This window comes from Hippopotamus amphibius, chromosome 12 (genome assembly GCF_030028045.1).
Source record: "Hippopotamus amphibius kiboko isolate mHipAmp2 chromosome 12, mHipAmp2.hap2, whole genome shotgun sequence".
Classification (NCBI taxonomy): domain Eukaryota; kingdom Metazoa; phylum Chordata; class Mammalia; order Artiodactyla; family Hippopotamidae; genus Hippopotamus; species Hippopotamus amphibius.
Window position 1 is genome coordinate 80,120,779 of NC_080197.1, and position 21,674 is coordinate 80,142,452.

Here is a 21,674-nt window from a genome sequence, read left to right on the forward strand (position 1 = left end):
GCTGCAGGAGATCATGACCACTAGATCTGCCCTGCAAGAAATGCTCATGGGAGTCCTGCAGGGTGGAATGAAAGGACGCTAGACAGTAGCCTGAAGCTGCATAGAGAAATAAAGATCTCAATAAAAGTAAATACATGGGCAGTTATAAAAGCTAGTATTATTGTAACAGTGGTTTGTAACTATAGTTTTTGTTTTCTACATCATTTAAGAGACTAATACATTTAAGGAAAAAAATTATTTGTAAAAGCTCGTATTACTGGAACTTTGATTTGTACCTCCACATCTTGTGTTCTGCATAATTTAGGAGACTAGTGCATTAAAAAGAATTACCTTTATGTTTTGGGTTACACATTGTGTAGTTACATCAGTGTGTAGTTTTGTGACATTAACAGCTAGAAAAGGTGGGGACAGAGATATAAAGGAGCAGAGTTTTGTTTTTTGGTTTGTTTAGGAGCACTGTTTTTATATGTTGTTGAAGTTAAGCTGTGTAAATTCAGATTAGACAGTTATAACTTAAGGATGTTAGATATAATCCCCAAGGTAACCACAAAGAAAGTAGATGTAGAATATACACAAAAGAAAGTGAGAAAGGAATTTAAACATTTTGCTACAAAAAAGAAAAAAGAAAAATCAACTAAATACAGGAGAAGGCAGTAATGCAAGAAGCAAGGGACAAAAAGCTATAGGGCATGTAGAAAACAAATAGTGCAATGGCAGAAGTAAATCCCTCCTTATGAGTAATTACTTTAAATGTAAATTGATTAAAAACTTTCCAATCAAAAGACAGAGATTGACAAATTGGTTAAAAAAAACATAATCCAACTGCATACTGTCTTCAGGAATCTAACTTGAGATGCAAAGACACAAAAAAAGTTTAGAAATGAAAGGATGGGAAAAGATATTCCATGCAAATAGTAACCATAAGAGAGTAGAAGTGGCTCTGCTAATATAAGAAAATAGATTTTAGATTGCAGAAGTTTACAGAAGACAAAGAAGGACGTTATATATTAATGAAAGTTTCAATACAGCAGGACAGTAAAACAAATATAAACATTTACGCACCAATGGACAGACCATCAAAATATATGAAGCAAAACCTGACATAATTGAAGGAACAAGTAGACATTTCTACAGTAATAGTTGGAGACTTCAGTACCCCATTCACAGTAATGGATAGAACATCCAGATAGAACAGCTAATTTAAACAACTGATTTAAACAACATAGTAAACCAACTAGACATTACAGACATATACAAAACACTCTACTCAGCAGTAACAGCAGACAGGCATACCTCATTTTATTGCTCTTCACTTTATTGTGCTTCACAGATACTATGTTTTTGGTTTTTTTGCAAATTGAAGGTTTGTGACAATCTTGCATCAAGCAAGTCAGTAGGTGCCACTTTTCTGACACCATGTGCTCACTTTGTGTCTCTATGTCACATTTTGGTAATTCTCACAATATTTCAGACTTTTTCATTATTATCATATTTGTTATGGTGATCTGTGATCCATGATCTTTGATGTTACTACTGCAACTCACTGAAAGCTTAAGTGATAGTTAGCAGTTTTTAGCAATTTTTTTTTTTTTTTTTTGGCACACGGGCTTAGTTGCTCCATGGCATGTGGGATCTTCCTGGAGCAGGAATCGAACCCATGTCCTCTGCATTGGCAGGCGGATTCTTAACCACTGCACCACCTAGGAAGCCCTTTAGCAATGTTTTTTAATTAAAGTCTGTAATTTTTATTACCCATTTAATAGTCTACCCATTTAATGTAAACATAACTTTTTATGCACTAGGAAAGAAAAAAAATTCACGTGACTCATTTATTGCAATATTTACTTTATCGCATGGGTCTGGAACTGGCCCTCACTATCTCCAAGATATGCCTATGCACAGTCTTCTCACATGCATAATGGGGTGTTTTCCAGGATGGACCGTATGTTAGACTGCAAAGTAAGTCTCAATAAATTTTAAAAGGTATCATACAAAGTATCTTCTCTGATGACAACAGGATGAAGTTAGAAATTAATCACAAAAGTGAAACTGAAAATTTTACAAAATTGTGCAAATTGAACAATACACATTTAAACAACCAATAGATCAAAGAAGAAATCACAAGGGAAGTTAGAAAATACTTAGAGGCGAATGAAAATGAAAACACAACTTACCAAAATTTGTGGGACATAATGAAAGCGGTGCTGGGGAAAATTTGTAGCTGCAAAGGCTTACATTAAAAAATAAGAAAGATCTCAAATCAACATTATAACTTTATAATTTATGGAAGTAGAAGGAAAGCAGACTAACCCAAAGCCAGCAGAAGAAAGGAAATAATAAAGATTTAAGCATAGATCAATAAAATAGAGAATAGAAAAACAGTAGAGAAAAATCAGTGAAACCCATAAAACTTTTTCTTTGAAAAAGTCAACAAAATTGATAAACTTTTAGCTATATGGACTAAGGAAAAAAAGAAATCTCAGTTACTAAAATCAGAAATGAAAATGAGGACATTACTACTGATTCTACACAAATAAAAAGGACTATAAGAGAGTACTGTGAACAATTGTAAGCCAAAAATTTGGATAACGTAGATGAAATGGACAAATTCCTAGAAGCAAAAAACCCACCAAGACTAAATCATGAAGAAATAGAAAATCTGTAACTAGTAAGAAGACTGAGTCAGTAATAAAAAATCTCCCAACAAAGAAAAGCCTTGGATATGATGACTTCATTCCTGAATTGTACCACACATATAAATAGGAACTAATATCTGTCCTTCTCAAACTTTTCCCAAAAATCGAAGACAAAGGAACTGGCCCTCATTCATTCTGTGAGGCCAGCATTACCCTGAAAACAAAGCCAGACAAAGAGACTACCAAAAAAGAAAACTGCAAACCAGTATCCTTTATGAACATTGATGCAGAAATCCTCAGCAAAATACTAGCATACAGAATTCAACAGCATATTGAAACATCATATACCATGACTAAAAGAAATTTGTTCCTGCAATGCAAGGATGGTTCAACGTACAAAAATCAATCAATGTAATACACCACATCTGCAGAATAAAGGGTAAAAAATTACATGATCATCTCAATTTATTTGACAAAATTCAACCCACTCTTATGATAAAGAACAGTCCACTGTCTCCACATAATAAAATCCATATATGAAAATCCCACAGCAAACATGATACTCAATAGTGAAAGACTGAAATGAAACCTTTTCCTCTGAGATAGGAACAAGGCAAGAACACCTGCTTTCACCATTTCTAGTCAACATAGTACTGGAAGTTCTATCCAGAGCAGTTAGGCAAGAAAAAATAAATAAATAAATAGAAATCCAACTTGGAAAGGAAGAAGTAAAATTATCTTTGCAGGTGGTATGAGCTTTTATACGTAGAAAACCGTAAGGATTTTACACAGAAAAAAAAGCTGTTAGAACTAGTAAATTAATTCAGCAAAATTGATGCAAAAAGTCAACATACAAAAATCATTTGCATTTTTAAACACGAACAATGAACAACCTGAAAAAGAAATTACAAAAGCAATTTCATGTGCAATAGCATTAAAAATATTAAAATACTTAAGAATTAACCAAGGAGGTGATAGACTTGTACAATGAAAAATACAAAACATAGCTGAAAGAATTTAAAGAAGACATAAATTAATGGAAATACATTCCTTTATACATTCCTAAATACATTAGAAGACTTAAAATTGTTAAAATATCGGTACTACCCAAAGCGAACTGCAGATTCATGCAATCACTTATAAATTCCAGAGATGCTTTTTTTCAGAAATAGAAAAACCCATCCTAATATCTATATAGAATCAATCTAAAGGGACTCTGAATAATCCAGAACCACCTTGAGAAAGAACAAAACTGGAGAACTCACAGTTCCTGATTTCAAAACTTACTGCAAAGCTAAAATCATCGAAACAGTGTGCTGTTAGCATAGAGACAGATGTATAGACCAATGGAATAGAATAGAGAGCCCAGAAATAAACCCTCACATATATGGCCAGATGATCTTTGACAAGGGTGCCAGTACCATTCAATGGGAAAAGGACAGTCCGGTCAATAAATGGTGCTGGGAAAACTGGATATCCACATGGTAAAGAATGAATTTGGGCCCTTACCTAACACCGTATACAAAAATTAAATCCAGTTGAATCAAGGACCAAAGCATGAGACCTAAAATGATAAAATTTTTTGAAGAAAGCAGTACAGAAACTTCATGACATTGGATTTAGCAGTGATTTCTTGGATGTGATACTAAAGGCACAGGTAACAAAAGAAATAGGCAAATTGGACTTCTGAAAATTTAAAAATTTTGTGCACTAAAAAGACACAACAGAATAAAAAGGCAACCAGCAGAACAGGAGGAAATATTTGCAAATCATATATCTGATAAGGGGTTAATATCCAGAATATGTAGAGAACTTTTAAAAGTCAACAACAAAAAAACAAACAACCCAATTCAAAAATGGGCAAAGGACTTATACAGACATTCTCCAAAGACATACAAATGGCCAATAAGAACATGAAAATATGCTCAACATCATTAATCATTAGGGAAATACAAATCAAACTATAATGAGATACCATGTCACACCCATTAGGATGGCTGCTATCAAAACAGAAAACAAGTGTTCGCTAAGATGTGGAGAAATTGGAATCCTTGTGCAGTACTGGTAGGAATATAAAATGGTATGGTTGCCGTGGAAAACAGTATGGCAGTTCCTCAAAAAATTAAAAATAGAATTACCATATGATCCAGCAATTCCACTTCTGGATATTTATCCAAAGAATTGAAAGCAGGATCTTGACAAGGTATCTCTACACTCGTGTTCAGAGCAGCCTTATTCACAGCAGCTAAGACGTGGAAGCAACCATAGTGCCCATCGGTCAAGGAATGGACAAGCAGAACGTGGTATACACATACAAGGCAATATTATCCAGCCTTGAAAAGAAAATTTGCAGAATGCTACAACATGGATGAAACTTGAGGATATTATGCTCAATGAAAATAGCCAGTCACAGAAAGTCAAATCCTATGTGAGTTCACATATGTGAGGTACTTAGAGTAATCGAAATCATAAAGACAGAAAGTAGAATGGTAGCTGCCAGGGGTGCAGGGAGAGGAGAACAGGGAGTTATTAACTGAAGGGTATAGAGTTTCAGTTTTATAAGATGAAGAGTCATGGCGATGGATGGTGGTGATGGCTGCACAAATGTGAATGTATTTAATACCACCGAACTGTATATCTAAAGTGGTTAAAACAGCAAATTTCATATATGCTTTACAAAAAAAAAGAAGAAATTAATTAAAAATTTTAAGACAGAGGGCAGTTGAGATGGAGGTTCTAGGCTCTAATGTGGCCTCAAACACCCCCTTATCTCCGTGGTTTAATGCATCTCAGTCATGCGGGGTCCACTGCGGGTCTCTGCGTGCAGCAGCTCTGTGATCCAGGCCTCTTTCAGTTTTTGTAGCTGATCCCTCTCAGCATTGAGGCCTCCTTAGTCACTGGCAGAGGAAGAGCTGGTGGGTTGGGCACTGCTGCTGCCATTCCTGGGCCCTGAGGTCACTTCCCCCCACACACCACCGGCCAGTGTGGAATGTCTGAGTTGGTAAGTGGAGGTGGTTCTACTAGTTGGGATGAGTGGTCCAGAGGAAAGACCATATTTGGTTTTGAATGTGAGGTGGCTGTGATGTCCCCCCAGGTGGACAGAATCAAGAAGGCAGATAGACTGAAGGTAAAGGTAAGAGCTAGAAATACTCATTTCTGGAGTCATCAAAATAGAAGTGCCAGTTAAAGCCATAAAGAATGTGTTTGCCTACTCAAGAGAGAATATAGGCAAGTTATGTTTACTTTTTACTGTTTTCTGACACTTGCATGAAAATATTAACACATGCCATTCTTTTCATCCTTACATAATATAACTAAGCAAACAGATGCCCTCTGTACACCCTATTGTTAGAAGTTCAGAACTGGCTTCATTGGATTAGAACTGCTGGAGGTTTTCTACAAGGTTTCAGGGTGTTAAGATCTTTTGTCCGTGATTCGCGTGTGTTCGGAATGCTTCAAGCGTTTATGGCGCAGCGTGTCACAGGTGATTGCAATATGTCTACCCCACAGCCATTTTGCTGTTTTGACATTTTAAATTAAAGATAAGTTCCTGGAAACAAGGAGGATGGGAGGCAAAAATGCTACCACCGTATTTTGAAGAGGTAAAATCAATATAGGCTAAAAAAGTTCCTTACCAAAAACAGCTCAGTCTAAGTGTTATCAATTTCAGGTTATTTTCTCTGTTTTCCTTAAAGCACCTAAAGTTTTCAATCTCTCTGCATTTGATCCCTTAGCAGAAATATCTAGTGCCTTTTTTTTTTTTAACTCTTGGGTATGTTAACCTGTTCATTTTAAGTGCCACAGTTATTTCATGAGCTAGTCTTTCATATATTTGGGTAATAAATTATACTCCAAATCTTGATATAATTAGAACTGATCCTTAGCCAGTAAATTTCTATGTATTCTAGGACAGTATAGTCCCCAGTGACATAAATTAAGAATTTTAAAATAGCAATTATACAATAAACACCAGCTGTCCATTAATATTGGTTAATAAATCAATGTTTTAAAATTAATAAAGTAGTTTTCAAGTCATTAAAAATAAAAATATACTGATAACTTACTGAGTTGATAAAATTAATATTTATTGTTATTATTTATCTAAATAGGCAGGAGCTACATGTGTGAGAAGGAAGGAATTTTTCTTAACTTAAAAACAGGAAGGCTAGTCAGAAGCACCTACCTGCACGTGTCTAGGAAGTGCAGGGGTGCTGTCGGTTCTCGGGGGTGGGGTGTGCTTACCGCCAAAATAAAGCTGTAGTTTTGGGTGATTAGATGAACCCATTTGCAGAGTAACCGTGGTCACAGGGCTACAGAGATGTGGACTGGCTAGGCTTTCCTGACCTTGAAGTTTCCCAGAAGCTGCTGCTATGAGTTAGGTTCCTGCTCCCTGACCCCACCCCACCCCCACCCCCCCAGCCTGTCCCAGGATTGGGAGGAGATGAGCCAGGGCTTGCTGGGGAGGGAGGTGCTCTGTGCACAGGCCTTCGGAGCAGCTTCTGGCTTCTCCTGGCCCCTCACAGTCCAGCTGTGGTAGCAAATCAGCTGCTGCCCAGATACCTAAGTCTGCTGGCAAGAAGGTGGTGTCCAGTCCGCCTTTATCCATAGTTGTCTTTATTCGTTCAGCTCGAGATCTTCCTGGTTCTTAGTATGAGGAGTGGTTTTTATTGGCACCTGGACATTTGGGGTATGGGTCACGCTATGTGACTCTGGATCTTATTTAAACCTTCTCTTCTAGCTGGTTTTTGTTGGAGCACTCGGAGGGGGAGAGGGTGGTGGGGCCCCATTGCTGCCCAGCGGAAGCAAGTCCAGGCTCCCCTCGGCCTCAGTTGACACCCAGGGAGTGGGGGCTCCCTGTTACTCCTGGGCAGAGGTGTGAATTACACCCCCGCTAGGTCTCCATTGACATATGCCTGCCGGGAGGGGTAGGAATTCCTTCATAAGCACTGCGGGGTGGCCTCCTTCCTGCTGTGCAGCACTGGGCCTCCTCTGACAGCTCGCAGGACAGGACTCACCCCCTGCCCAGCCTGTCTCCACTGATACGGGGGTGGAGGTGCAGGCCTGCCCCCTCCTTGGCTTCCTCTGACACCTTCCTGGGGGCAGCAGAGGCTATGGGGGTGGACGCCCCAGCTCACCACTCAGCTTTGCTGCCACAGAGGGCGGTTTTTCCTGTGGCCTTTTGAGTAGAGTGATTATGGTCTAGAATGTTTCTGTCTTGCTAAGCTGCCTCTTTCTAGGCCTCCTGGGCACTAGAGAGCTCGGGCTCTTGTTGTCTGTGACTTTTGGCTCTTCTCCGTCGCCAGCTGTCAGCTCCAGATCTGATCTATGAGGCGAGAAAAAAATCCAGGGAACCTACCATCTGTGACATTCTTTGGGTCCCAGTGTCCTTAACCAATCTGTCTTCTCTCCACCTTTTTTATGTTGCTGTGGGTGTAGTTTTATATGTGTATGTATAGCTTACAGATAGTTTTTTGCTTTTCCATTGGTACTTATCAGAGGTATGGGAAAAAATGTGTCTGCATCTTCTAGAAGCAGAAGTTAAAGCTCACCTTTATTTTTGAAAGAAGACTTAGGCAAAACTGCCTTTTCTCTTTAGTAAGACAAAAGTTATGTTCTGGGTTTAGATATCTGTGACCTCAGTAGAGGTTGAACTTTAGTGCCAGTATTCAGATAACCCAGTTTTTTTGAAATGGCAATTTTCATCACTACCCTATCCCACAGCTCCGGTCAACTAAAACCCATTTAGCTCAATTTCACAAAAAAAGAAATAACTTTGGAGAATAGAGAACACACCTAGAATGCGTTGGTCATTATTTGCTGATTTTAGCAACATAACCACATGTGAAAGTTTGTGAAAGCATGTGTGTACAGAGAAATCATTTTATAATGAAGTCTCGCAGAACAGGAAGAAAAGGTGGTGTTGCAGAGTCTGTCCTTATGTCCGTTGTTCTCAGTACAGATGGTTTCCAGTAAGAACCCAAATGCACTCATATCCCTGGGTTTGCTTACAGAGACTTCAGTGTACATGCTCATGAGTGTACAGTTTATAGTTAACTTTATTTTGAGTCAATTCCATTCATTCCTTTTCCACACATGGACCATAATTCTGTAAAAAAGAAAGCATAAAATTCCCTCAAAACTTCTTACTTTAAGAATTTTGATCCTTCTTATCTGAAGTGCATCTTTTTTCTGTGTGTGTGTATGTTTAAAGTGCTTAGAATTCTTGAAGATTACCCCATTGCCTGCTCAGCTATTCCTCAAACAGGGGGAAATTTTTTTTTTTTTTATTAAAAAAACATTAAATAACTTAAAGCTAATTTCTGTGTATTTACTAAGGAAAGAGTGTCCTGTTTGAGGGAGAATACTAAACTTTTCTGCTTTGCAGCACTTATTTGTTGAGTTGGGATGCATTGTAATTGATACCTATAGTTTGTGCTACCATCCTTGAGAAAATGATTTTTTTTTAACTTGTGTTTAACACAATCTAAGATTTTTTTTTAAGGGGGGGGGTCCTGTCTTTTCTGTTACGTGTGAAGGAATATAGTGTCATTTCTCTTTTTTTGTGGCTTCTGAATCTATAAAATTTTAACTGTATACTTAGCTACCCAGATCGCTTAATCCATAGACAAAACTCTGTAGTAAATGCTCTTGGATCCTAGCCTTTGATCACTGGTTTCTAGAATAACAGAAAACACCTACTTACACTGTCTTTTCCTAGATTTGATGGTGGGTCTCACTGGATCCGGCTAATACTCCCCTTAAACTTTCCAGTTATTTTGCAGAATGTAGGACTTCTGTTTCTTCGAGAACAGATACAACTGGAAGAAATGATCCTTATAACATTAAAACTGGAATAGCGTTACTTTAGGTTTATTGCAAAGATGAGAAGTATATGCTAGAAAGTGAGGCAGTAGTCAGGAATAAAGTTTCAATCGCACTTTGTTTTAAACAGTCTCATTTTAGACCTTGGTTTGGGTCAGAATAAGCAAGTTGGCCTGCAAGATGCTTCATTCCTGGAACTTTGCGGCTTTGTGGATCTGGCTCTGATTTTTCTCCCCAGCATACTGCAGTTACACACCATGGGCCTGCCAGAAACAGGACAGCTCTCAAAACTTAGAATAGAAATTCTTATAAAGTTTAAAAACATTAAATATATCTCCCACCTCATGTTAATGTTTGTTGGAGACAGAAAGTATAGGCTGCTGTCCTCCAGAGTTGGAAAGTGCCAGATGTACATAATAATCAGGACTAAGCATTAAGAGTAATAAATACTTTCTTGAGGCTGAGAAGGAAGGAATATGTGTGTCTCTGTGTTAGGGAAGCAAGAAATGATTATAATGAGTTGGAAAAACCTAGGCTCCTTAAAAAAAAAAAAAAGCAAATAGAAAGTTTGCTGTGTTTGTTTGTTTTCTTTGCTTCCTACCAAGAAGGGGAAAAAAGTAGGGTTTTGCTAGGAAATACAGAATATGTTGAAAGAACAGATACTCTCTGAGCTTAATGCTGTAAATGGTGATATATCCAAGTATACTCTTAAGATGAGAGGAAAATTACATGAAGCTGTAAGAAAAAAAAATCCACTGAGTACCGAAATAAATACCTGAATATCTATAATCAAAAGTTCTCCTTTTCACACATAAGTCAGTTTGTATATGAGGAAATCAAAGAAAAGAAACTTATAAATGCTTATAAACCAGTGGGCCTGGATGCTGGGGTTCTTTTTGAAGCTGTTATAAGTAACAGCAATTACATTTTTATTTGAGACAAAACTCTGCTAGTTAGTTAAAATGTCTGTTTTCTTTTTTGGGGGCTGAGATAACTTGTGGTAATGCTGGATTTTTCATAGTTATGAGAAATTTTGTTGGTTAAGTATATGTATTTTTAATTAATACGAATGGAAAAGAGCATTATTTAATAAAGGTAATTTCATAGAAAAAGCTTTCAAAATATGAAGCTCGTCACTGGAACAATAATAAAATACAATCTCAAATGTGACAACCATGGAAAATGGATTCTTGAATTTGGCAAACATGTGTTAAGGACTGTGTAGATATGTGTGTGTGTGTGTGTGTGTGTGTAGTGGCAATTTTACTAGGAACCAGGTTGATACACAGGTGAATTAGTCTTTGTCCCAGCCCTCACAGACTCACAATTCATGGGAAGAAAAGACATGCAGACAGATTATTAGAAAATGACAGAGGTTCTAGATAACATTGAAAGATAAAGATCTTAACCTAAAGATACTGGATAAGCTTTAACCCCCTCTTAGAATTTGTGATGCATGATGGAGCTCATTGAGAGATGAGAAAATCTGCAGGCATCAGAAACAGAGAGGGTTGTAAACTAAAGCAGCAGCAGGCCTGGGGCGTTATGGCCAGTCGTGGCCAGTTAGGGCCGGACCTGGGTTTTAGTGCCCGCACAAGGGAAAGAGATGGGACACTAGGATGAACTGGGAACCTGGAACTGAACCCCTGCCATGGGGTGGGACAGTCAAACAAGTGCTGTTCAAGGGAACGGAAAGCAAAACTAATGGAGTCAAACCTTTACCACCAGTAGGTGAGAAAAGCTCTTCTCTGCCATGACCCCAGGAAGGAGTCCTATCTCCCCTATAAGATGTCAGAATTCTGAAGCCTGTACTTCCAGCAGATTTAAAGCACAAATTGATTTGTACTTTAAATCAGGAAGCTCCTACCTGAAACATTAGCATGAAAGCGTGTGCCCCATTAGAGCTTAGCAGGAGCAATCACAGCATCACTACTGGGACCCATCAACAACGCAAACTTCCCCGTATTCCCGTGGAAACAAAGAGGGGCCACTTAGGGCAAGCTCACACTCAGTCCACCCCGAGGAGGATGTAGCAAACGGGAAGATTACTTCTTTAAAGACTTAAGATCCTAGAGGGGCAATATTTTTTGAAGATTTTGAAATAACTAAAGAGAGCGCAGATAAGGATTAGAAGGAAGAACAAAGGATGTAGGATAGTGTCATAGTTGAGAGTATGGGCTCTGACAATGAAGACAGATGTCAGACTTCAGAAGAGAAATTGCAGCTCACATCACGAAGAGCTAATGTCCCTACAAAAGAGCATTCCTAAAAATGGAGAAGAAAATAACAATTTAATGGGAGGTGGGGGGGAATATTAAGGTAAAGGCAAACTGGGGTGCTATTTGGCCAGAATCAAGGGTTTAACAGCATATTCAGTTGACAGGGCTGTGCATACCGGCACTCTTAATACTCTACTGGTTGGAATGCAAAACATACACCTCTGGTGGAGGGAATTTGGTAATATGCAGTAAGATTCCTTACCTGTGTTTTCACTTTTTGACCCAGAAGCTTCACTTCTAGGAGTCTGTCCCAAAAATACATTTTCAAAATTACAAAATAACATATATACAAGTTAATTCTGTATGTGCTACTGTAAGTGTGTGCTACCGTGTTCGTAATAGCAGTAGACTAGAAATAACCCAGATGTCCAACAGTGGGATGCTGGTTGAATCAATTACAGTACATCCAGCAGAGTGGAGTACTGTACAGCTGTAGAAGGGAGTGAGAAACATCTCTATTGATACAGAGTGACTTCTAGAATATTTTGTTAAATGAAAAAGTAAGATGCAGAAAAGTGTATTTAATATTCTACTTTTTAATGTGAGAAAAGTGGGTAAATGCATAAATGTTTGTGAGAGTGTACACTTGCTTACAGTTACATAAAGAACAATTTAAAGACAAATTTAAAATTTACCTCAAAAATTTCCTGTGAAAAGAGGAAGAGAATCAGATGGAGAAGACAGGATTGGAAGCAAGTCTTCTCTGAAAGCACTTAGTTACATAGTTTTGACTCTAGAATCATGTGGATGTTTTACATAATCAAAAGTAAAATTAGGTCAAAAGGAGGGAAAGCAATTCTTCAATTTTGTAAACAAACTGAAACAAATGAATTTAGTTATTTATTAAATTGTTGACATAGCCACATAGAGCAGAGAATTATTTCAACTAACCTTATATAGTACAGATTTTTCTCTGTACGTCCTTGGTAAGATACACTCCAATGAAAATTAAAAATGATGCAGAGAAATTTTAAAGTTCATCCTGAAGGCATACTGATAGTGATCACATGGGTTTTGGTATTTTCAAAGAATTAAATTCATGGATAAAGCAAATAAAAAGTAATTATGTCATTATTGTTAGGAACCGAGGTTTTTCAGCATAAGAGAAAAAATGTATAAAGTATAAAATCAAAGAAGTTTAGTAAAAACTTAAAGTTTCAGATCTAGAATCTTAAATCTAAATTGAAAACAGCACTATAATTCATAATTTTCTCCCTCTTAAAAAGAAAAAGTCGGGATTCCTAGGTGGCGCAGTGGTTGAGAGTCCGCCTGCCAATGCAGGGGACACGGGTTCGATCCCTGCTCCAGGAGGATCCCACGTGCCGCAGAGCAACTAACCCCTTGTGCCACAACTGTTAAGCCTGTTCTTTGGAGCCCGTGAGCCACAGCTATTGGGCCCATGTGCTGCAGCTGCTGAAGCCCATGTGCCTGGAGCCCGTGCTCCGCAACAGGAGAGGCCACAGCAGAGAGGAGCCGGTGCACCACAATGAAGAATAGCCCCCACTCACCGCAGCTAAAGAAAGCCCGTGCACAGCAAAAAAAAAGACCCAACACAGCCAATAAAATTAATGAATTAATTAATTAATTAAAAAAAAAAAAAAGGAAAAAGTCTTTCCTAACCCTCAACGGAAACAGCCAGGAAGCAGCAATAATCCAGCAGCACTGAGCACCCAGCACCTGCTGGTGTCCCACCGACTGAATGAGCTCTTGGGTAGAACGGCTGATTCCAGGTCTGAGACAAGAAATGTACAAGACGAGCTTAGCGTGTTATTTGCTGGAACGCAAGAGTAATGTTGTGTTAGAAGAACACAGAAAGTCTGGTACTTTATAGAAAATGAAAAGGATGGTTATTCCCTCCACATTTTGGTCCTATTGAGGACCAAAATTAAACTACCAAACTGATTTCTTTAAAAGGCAAAACAAAATAAGTAGGAAACACACTTTTCTAGCTCTTGCACTCTAGTTGAGAAAATAAAATAGCGTGTGAAGGTAGTCTGACCGTGACAGCTGTTGGGCAAAATTCAGCAACAGTTCTCTCTTCTGATCTAGTTGCCACCCCCTACCCACCATGCTGCTTCACGGGAGCCCCCCAGAGCTGTCCAACCAGCAGAAAAAGAGCCTCCCCAGCTAGAAAGATAATATAAAATGAATAACTCAAGATTAACTAATGACTAACATATTTTTTCATGAAATAAAGTTTAAAATAAAACTCAAAGGTAATTTGTTGAAGGTTTGTTATATTTGTAACCAACACTGAGTCTGACCTACCTGAAAACGACAGATTATGCTTTTTTCATTTTGTATATCAAATACCAATATAATAAATTAAAATTTAATTAAAATTCACTACAGTAAAATGATTTCCAAGGTTTAACAAATGTAGGCAGAAATAATTTTAATGCTTTCTTAAAGACAATTGTAATTGGAAATAACCCTAATTAGTAAGGTTACGATTTATGATTTCTAAAATATCTCAGAATATTTCTAAGTATTATTTTTTCTAAAACATGTAGGTAGGCTAGTAGCATTATCAGAAACCAAAAAGCAAAGATTAGTGAACAACCAGATAACTCTGATCGGAATTCAGACCTTTTCTTTTAATACCTGGGTTAGGATAACCAACATATACTGTTTCTTAGCTTAACTAAGTATTTTTCTGTGAAATACATTGGGTTGGCCAAAAAGTTTGTTCGGATTTTCTGTAAAAACCAGAACGAACTTTTTAGCCAACCCAATAGTTTTTGTACCACCTTGTTTGGACATTGACATCTTAGTCTTAGAAGAAAAGATTAACAGAATAAATGATGAACTTTTCTGCTGGGAGGGGATGTATACCTCTATACACAGATATGCGTTTATAGCTTAAAAAGTTTATTTCAGAGAGTTTCTTCCTGTCTCTTTTTTCTCCTTCCTTCCTTCAAACAATCTTATACTTTATGTCATGGGACCGAGGGAGTTCGGCTGTCTGCACATGCACGTGGCGTGGTTCAAGAGGGAAAATATTTGGCTGTAAAGTACCTTTCATGCTTGCTAGCCTTATCTTAAGAAGAGCGTAGTACAAGAGCTCCTTGAGAGCAGAGTGTCCTTTGTACCATCTGTATAATGTCTACTGCTCTGGGAGCTGTCAGATATTTAGTGCTCAACTTGTGACTGTTCAGGGAACAGACTTCACAACAAATTGATGAATATTAGGCCTGCGAACACTAGCTAAACTTTGATAAACCTCATGTCTTTCAGAAATGGAGTAGTTCTTAGGACTGTTTCTTCATTCACTTACATGGATCAAATAAGTAACCTTTGGTCTTATCTGTCTCCTGTGATCAGTTCTTCTTGTGAGGCTTTCATTCTCATTCCTGAGAAATACTTGAGATACATCCTGCCTTGAAAGTGGATTTGTGTGTGCTGTATTAGTCCTTCTCTACGTTTTTAAACTCACACTAGGTATCAGGCATTAAAAATTGTGTGTCATGTTCTAAGTTAATAAATCTCCAAGTGTACTTCTGCTTCACATTCCTGTTAAAGTCAACGGGGAAATGTCCGCAGTACCACCTGACATAAGAAACATCGCCCTGCATACTTTCAAGGTCACTGCAAGTCATCTCAGAAAAGAGAAATTTGATATCACAGACAATTTTTTTAGTAAGTATTTTCTCTGCTGTCATTATATCCTGGAGGGAGGAACTGGCATAGAAACGTGTGTGTATTATTAGATGAAAATGTAAAGAATCCAAATACCCAACGATATGGGATTCATTAAATATCCATTCAACTGAATACTATGCGGCCAGTTAAAATTAGATTTTAGACTAATACTTAATGACATGAAAAGAAATGTTCATAATGATGGTGATTAGCTAAGATTTATTGGGTGTTGATTGTATGCCAGGCACCTTCCTAAGAGCTCATATTAACTCAGTGGGTTAATTCTCACAACAGTCTTATGGGGAGAAGGTTTTGTTATACTCATTTTAAAGGTGAGGAAATTGAGGTTCCGAGCGTTTGAGTAGCTTGCCCCAGCCGAGACAGCTGGTTAAGAGGCAGAACTAGAATTCAGGCCCAGGCACTTTGGCTCTAAAGCCCTTTCTTAGGCATCATTATGTGAAAAAATACCAAAGAAAAAATCTGTAAACTTTTTTATGGAACTACACAAAATGTTTTAAATTCACTCTAGAAAAGAATATGTGTCAAAGATACCCAGTCAGATTTTGACAAAGCAGAATTGGTGGAGAAGGACAACATGTCTTACCAGATATCAAAATATTCCATAAGATATAGCAATTTAAAAAATACCATATTGTAGCAGAAATAGAGAATAAATCAGAAACACATGCTACTTTTTATGTTCATTGAAAAGAGGCTGAACAGATACACCTAAATATTAACAGTGATTATCACTGGTTAGAGGGATTTACAGGTAACTTTTTTTTTCTTTGTATGTTTTAGATTATCTGCAGTGAACATATTTGAATCATATAATATTAGCAAAAGTATTTTTAATGCTTTTAAAACGTCAGATTTTAACAATATTGCTGTTTGATTTTACCCATAGTATACCATGCATTTCCTGAATTGTTTGCTCTGCAAAGTGAATCCTCTAAAATATTTTATAGGTATATATGTGTATTACATTCACCTGGGGCTTAAATTAACCAAGCACAAAATCACCAATGCAGTCCTCCGTTTTGGTAAACATGGAGAAGAGGCAATGGGATAATGATCCTTTTCTGGTCTAGGGTTGAAGAGAAGGATTTCAGAATCTTCAGCTCATTCCCAAAACCTGAATTGTTTATTGATGGTGTAAAGAAAAGCTGTTGAATTTTAATATGTAGCTTCTGTCTGATCACTTTACTGAACTTTATTGTAAGCTGTAATCATTTTTTAAATGATTCTCTTGGATTTTCTAGGTATATAATCATTTCATTTACAAATAATGATAACTTTTACCCCAGTATTTATGGCCTGTGTGTTATATAACATCTCCCCCAAATGGAATAGTTGTTTAAAAGGATGAGTAATTCTTATTGTAACTGGGAAGAATGGATCCTATATATCACAAAGTGAAAAAATAGAGTTTCAGAGTTCTATCCTATGTGTAGTATAATGCAGTCTTTATTTTAAAAAATAAAAACAAAAAAAAATAAAAATTTTTTAAAAAGATAAAATAAAAACAAGCACTGCATAAAGTGCTTAATTTAGGCAGATTACTCCTCCCTTCAAAATTCCAGTAGAAATTTAGGTTCCTGTCTTAGCCTGCTTGGGCTGCCATGACAAAATACCATAGACTGAGTGACTTAACAGAAATTTATTTTCTCACCATTCTGGAGGCTGGGAAGTCCAAGTTTAGGAGCCTGTGAGAGCCCTCTTCCTGGCTTGCAGAAGCCTCCTCCTCACTGTCCTCATACAGCAGAGAGACTGATCTCCCTCTTCCTCTTCTTTTTTTTTTTAAATTAATTTATTTATTTCATTTTCGTCTGCTTCGGGTCTTTGTTGCTGTGTGCGGGCTTTCACTAGTTGCCGCGAGTGGGGGCTACTCTTCGTTGTGGTACCCTGGCTTCTCATTGTGGTGGCTTCTCTTGCTGCAGAGCATGGGCTCTAGGTGCTTGGGCTTCAGTAGTTGTGGTGCACGGGCTTAGTTGCTCTGATGTGGAATCTTTCCGGACAGGGACTGAACCCGTGTCCTCTGCATTGGCAGGCAGACTCTTCACCACTGCGCCACCAGGGAAGTTCCCTCTTCCTCCTCTTACAAGGCCACAGGCCCATCAGATTAGGGCTCCACCCTTATGATCCCACCTAACCCTAGTTATCTCCTAAAGTCTGTCTCCAGACACAGTCGCATTGGGGGTTAGGGCCTCAACATGAATTTTGAAGGGGCACAGTTGAGTCCATATAGCAGTGCCTAAACTTTTCCCCAGTATCCTCAGAAACCCTATGTTTATTTTACTTCAGACATGATTCGTTGTATCCTTTTTTAGGACATTCTTAAGACATCTGTTACTTTGCAGCGTGTCATAGAAATTTTACATAAATTTAACCTTATGAATCATTTCCTCTTAGACACAAAATCGAATGAAGCTCATGGCCGACAATTATGAGGATGACCACTTCAGATCCTCCCATTCCAGCCAAACCAACCATAAACCCTCCCCAGACCAGGTAAGACTGCTTTTGATTGTCTTGTGAAAACCAATATGCTTTTATTTTGATGTATTTTGTACTAGCACATTACAGATTCTAGGGTACAAGTTAGAAAAATAAAAATAATCAGTTTCTGGAAACTTACTTTTTTAAAACACAGAGTCAGTTTATAGGAAGGTGGTGGATGTTTCTGAATATTTTAAGAGGAGATACTTAGCAGATTCGAGGACACTAAAGTATCCTTGAACTGAGATGAGAAAAAAAAATTAATCTTCTCAGATACTCACTAATTTGTAATTGTCCTGCTTTTGTTATTAAAGGAATAGTGCCTCAGTAGGAAAACAAAACTTTCCTTGTAAGCTCAGTGAGGCACACACAATGCAGCGTAGCTGTGACTATTGAATATTGTTTAAATTGTAAATTTAAAAATCTCTGCTGGTTCCCTAGTAAACATCACTCCCGTTTCCTTAGTGGACCCCTCCATCTATGTCATTCTTAAATTGTCGCCTTCAGCTTCTCATCCGTGCAGAAGAGGCAGTGATGAGTCAGCCTGAAGGAACCATATTCAGTGCCAGTTTTTTTTGGAAGAAGGGAACTCTCCCAAGATCTTGAATATGATGGATGGGGGAGAGTAGTGAACAGATTACCTCATATCCCATTGCCAAAAGTCAGATTTCAACATCTCCATCACACTCAATCTTAAAATATACAGCTGAGGGAGAACAATAATAGTTAAGTAATTACATCCATATGACTAAAGAGTCAAGGAAAACTCCCCCACCAAACATCTCCTCCAAATGATAGCATGGCTTTGTCTTGGGAGAAGAAGAAATATTATAGGTGAAAGCAGCAATAGTATCGAAAATATTTTTTTCTAAGATTCAGAAGGTATAGTCATGGTATGATGACATTTTCTAAGCCAGTTGAGGCAGGCCTTATATTTTAGAGCAAAAGCAGTACAATCTTTAATGTAGGCAAAATGGAGAGCTGTCTGCCTGATGTCAGCAGTCTATGCCAAGAAATTATTTTGCTTTTTCTGCCTGCTTCTTGATACCTGAAATTAAGCTTATGCCAGTGTATACAGGATGAGTATTAGATCCTTTCCTTGAAACAGGTTTTGCTAATAAATGCAAGGAATTGGATGCCTGGGAGTAGCAGGAGGCAAACAGGAATGGGGAAGAGTTGAGGAAAAGGCAAAAAATAGAGAAAAGCCTCTGACTTGGTAATTTTGCCCAGATCCAGCCGTGGAAAAACAGCATCTCGTCAAGGTCGGAGGGCTGGAAGTCAGAGCCTGATGTGGAAAGGGTCAGGAAATTAGAGACCATCTTCTGCTACTACAGTGCGCTGTGTCTCTGTTTTGAATACTAACCAGCTCTTTTTCGTTCCCACGCTGCTCTGGGGTCTCTGCCGTCCTCCGGTAGGATGAGGAGGAGGGCATATGGGCATAGCCGCCCACGTGCTCCTAGTGCAGCCATTTTGTTCAGAACGGTGAGAAACGGCTTTCCTTAACTACAGACGTGTGTTCTTTTTGTTTGCCTTCACTTTGTTTTTCACACAATCATCTCACCTCTTGTTTCTCTGTAATTCACTAAATCTTTGGTGTGCTCTCTGCTTTCTCATTTCACCCGATTCCTGTGTGTATTGCTATGCTTCTGACATAGTGGGGTTTGGGATTTGTGACTTTTTTTTTTCCTGTCGTGTGTTAATCGTCACTTTTATGATTTCTTTTTATGCATTTTTGGGAGAACTTCCAGGGCATGTAACTATTGATAAATTTCTCCTGTTATTTTATTTATAAACTACCCTATCTAGTATTTTACAGTGTCCTGGTCAGGTTTATGGTGACATACTTCAAACTAGAAATAGAAAATTAATCAGATACTCTGTCAGTAGGTTTGGGATACAATTTTTATAATAATTAATAATATATAGTGTTTGGAGGGAAAAAACAACAACCCTCTACTGTGGACTGAAACCTTTAGTTTCTGTCTATAGAAGAATGCTCTGAATTCTCAGGGTCAGTGATTCTTCCAGAGTGCCTACCCAGGAGACCCCCTAGGGCTTGGACATTACTCCCAAACTATCCTTAAAGAGAAGTAAAGAAGCAAAAGAAGGCTTTTTAAAAAGTCAGTCTGCAGAGTTCTTTCCCCCTCTTTTATGGATTGCTGCCGTGTTAAACAGTTGCCAGGACACTGTCTAGATTCTCCTTTTCAGGCCAATTGGCTAGAAAATATAGTCCGGCTGTGTCATTCTCTCTCTTTGATCTGATGCCCTGGAGGTTTGACTGAGGAAATCCTTTTCTTAGAAAAAATAATAATGATGATGAATAAGTTCACACGTATTGATGGCCTCGCACCCCCTGGATTCACTGCCCATGCTTATTGGTGATCTCACTCTGCTAGAGTCAGTTCTCCCTGAAAAGTCTGTGTCTTGGTGGTACCCTCCTTAAAATGATGAGGGTTGTGTAGACCTCTCACTGCAAACACAGCCGAGGAGAACGATGAGGTAAGTTGTGGAAAGGGGCGTGCATTGTGAAGATGGGAAACCTTCCATATGGCTTTATCCTGAGGCTATGAAAGAAGCTGAAATGTGTGACGGCAACCCGAAAGCTCTTTGGGTCTCTATTCCTGCCCTGCAAAGAGATTCATCTGTACTATTTTTCTAGATTCCACATATATGTGTTAATATATGGTATTTGTTTTTTTCTTTCTGACTTACTTCACTCTGTATGACAGTCTCTAGGTCCATCCACAAAGAAGTAGAGTACGGACATGGGGGGTGGGGGGGTGGGATGAATTGGGAGATTGAAAGTGATATATATACACTACCATGTGTAAAATAGATAGCTAGTGGGAAGCTGCTGCAGAGCACAGGGAGCTCAGCAGTGCTCTGAGACGACCTAGAGGGGCGGAATGGGATGTGGGGATGGGAGGGAGGTCCAAGAGGGAGGGGATATATGTACACATATAGCCAATTCAATTCGTTGTACAGAGAAACTAACACAACATTGTAAAGCAATTATGCTCCAATTAAAAAAAAAAAAAAGCTCTTCAGGCTAGATGCTGCACACCAGACAAAGCTGAAGCTGAGAAAGTCAGTGTGCTAATTCTCTTTGTCTACCCTACACCCTACGGGCGAGGGGTTTGTCATCGTGGAGCCTGTGGGGCCCACGCAGGAGTCGAATGTAGTTCACCAGGCTCTTCCTGCAAAGGGAAGCTGGCAGAACCTGGAAGCTTCGATGCAGGCCTCAGCAGGAAGCCCGGCCCCTGTTGGTGTCAGAAAACACGGCCCATAGGTAACCTCACCAGGAGACTGAGAAATGAGCAACCTTCACGTGACCTTGTTCCTGAGTCTCTGTTCTCCTTTCTCTTCTCCCACAGCAGAGTCTAACTCCTAGCAAGTGTTCAGATGCTACTGTTTGGTTTTTTTATTATTTTTGCACTATTGATCTTACTGAACTAAAATATTAACTGTCATTGGTTTTACAAAATGCAGCTACAGTTAGCTGGCCACAGCTGGAGTTTCTATGATAGAGTATTTCAAGTTTTCTAAAATGTTCTGTAAATATAATTATATTATGAAGGTTTTACCTAAAGAAATGCATAAGCGATCCCTAAAACATTGCTCAACTCTTGACTTGCTATCCACTTTACTTGCTAATTCTACAGAGACCAGATTTTCTTAACAAAACTTCAAACTTTTGAAATTGATGATTTGCCTTATCAGACTTGAGGGTGAATAACGTTTTGTGTGTATAAATTTTAAAAAAACACCATGTGTGCCAGCAGAGTATGAGCCTTAC

General features: G+C 38.4%; 1 protein-coding gene across 9 annotated transcripts in view; it reads left to right on the forward strand.

Moving 5' to 3' along the window:
* The window catches only part of ERC1 (ELKS/RAB6-interacting/CAST family member 1), a 410,068-nt gene that overhangs the window by 322,741 nt on the left and 65,653 nt on the right, over positions 1-21,674 (forward strand). For all 9 annotated transcript variants that reach the window (XM_057703818.1, XM_057703817.1, XM_057703825.1 and 6 more), the window contains one exon: positions 17,792-17,890. In XM_057703818.1, the coding sequence (XP_057559801.1) occupies positions 17,792-17,890 (99 nt within the window). The remainder of the gene's footprint in view (positions 1-17,791; positions 17,891-21,674) is intronic.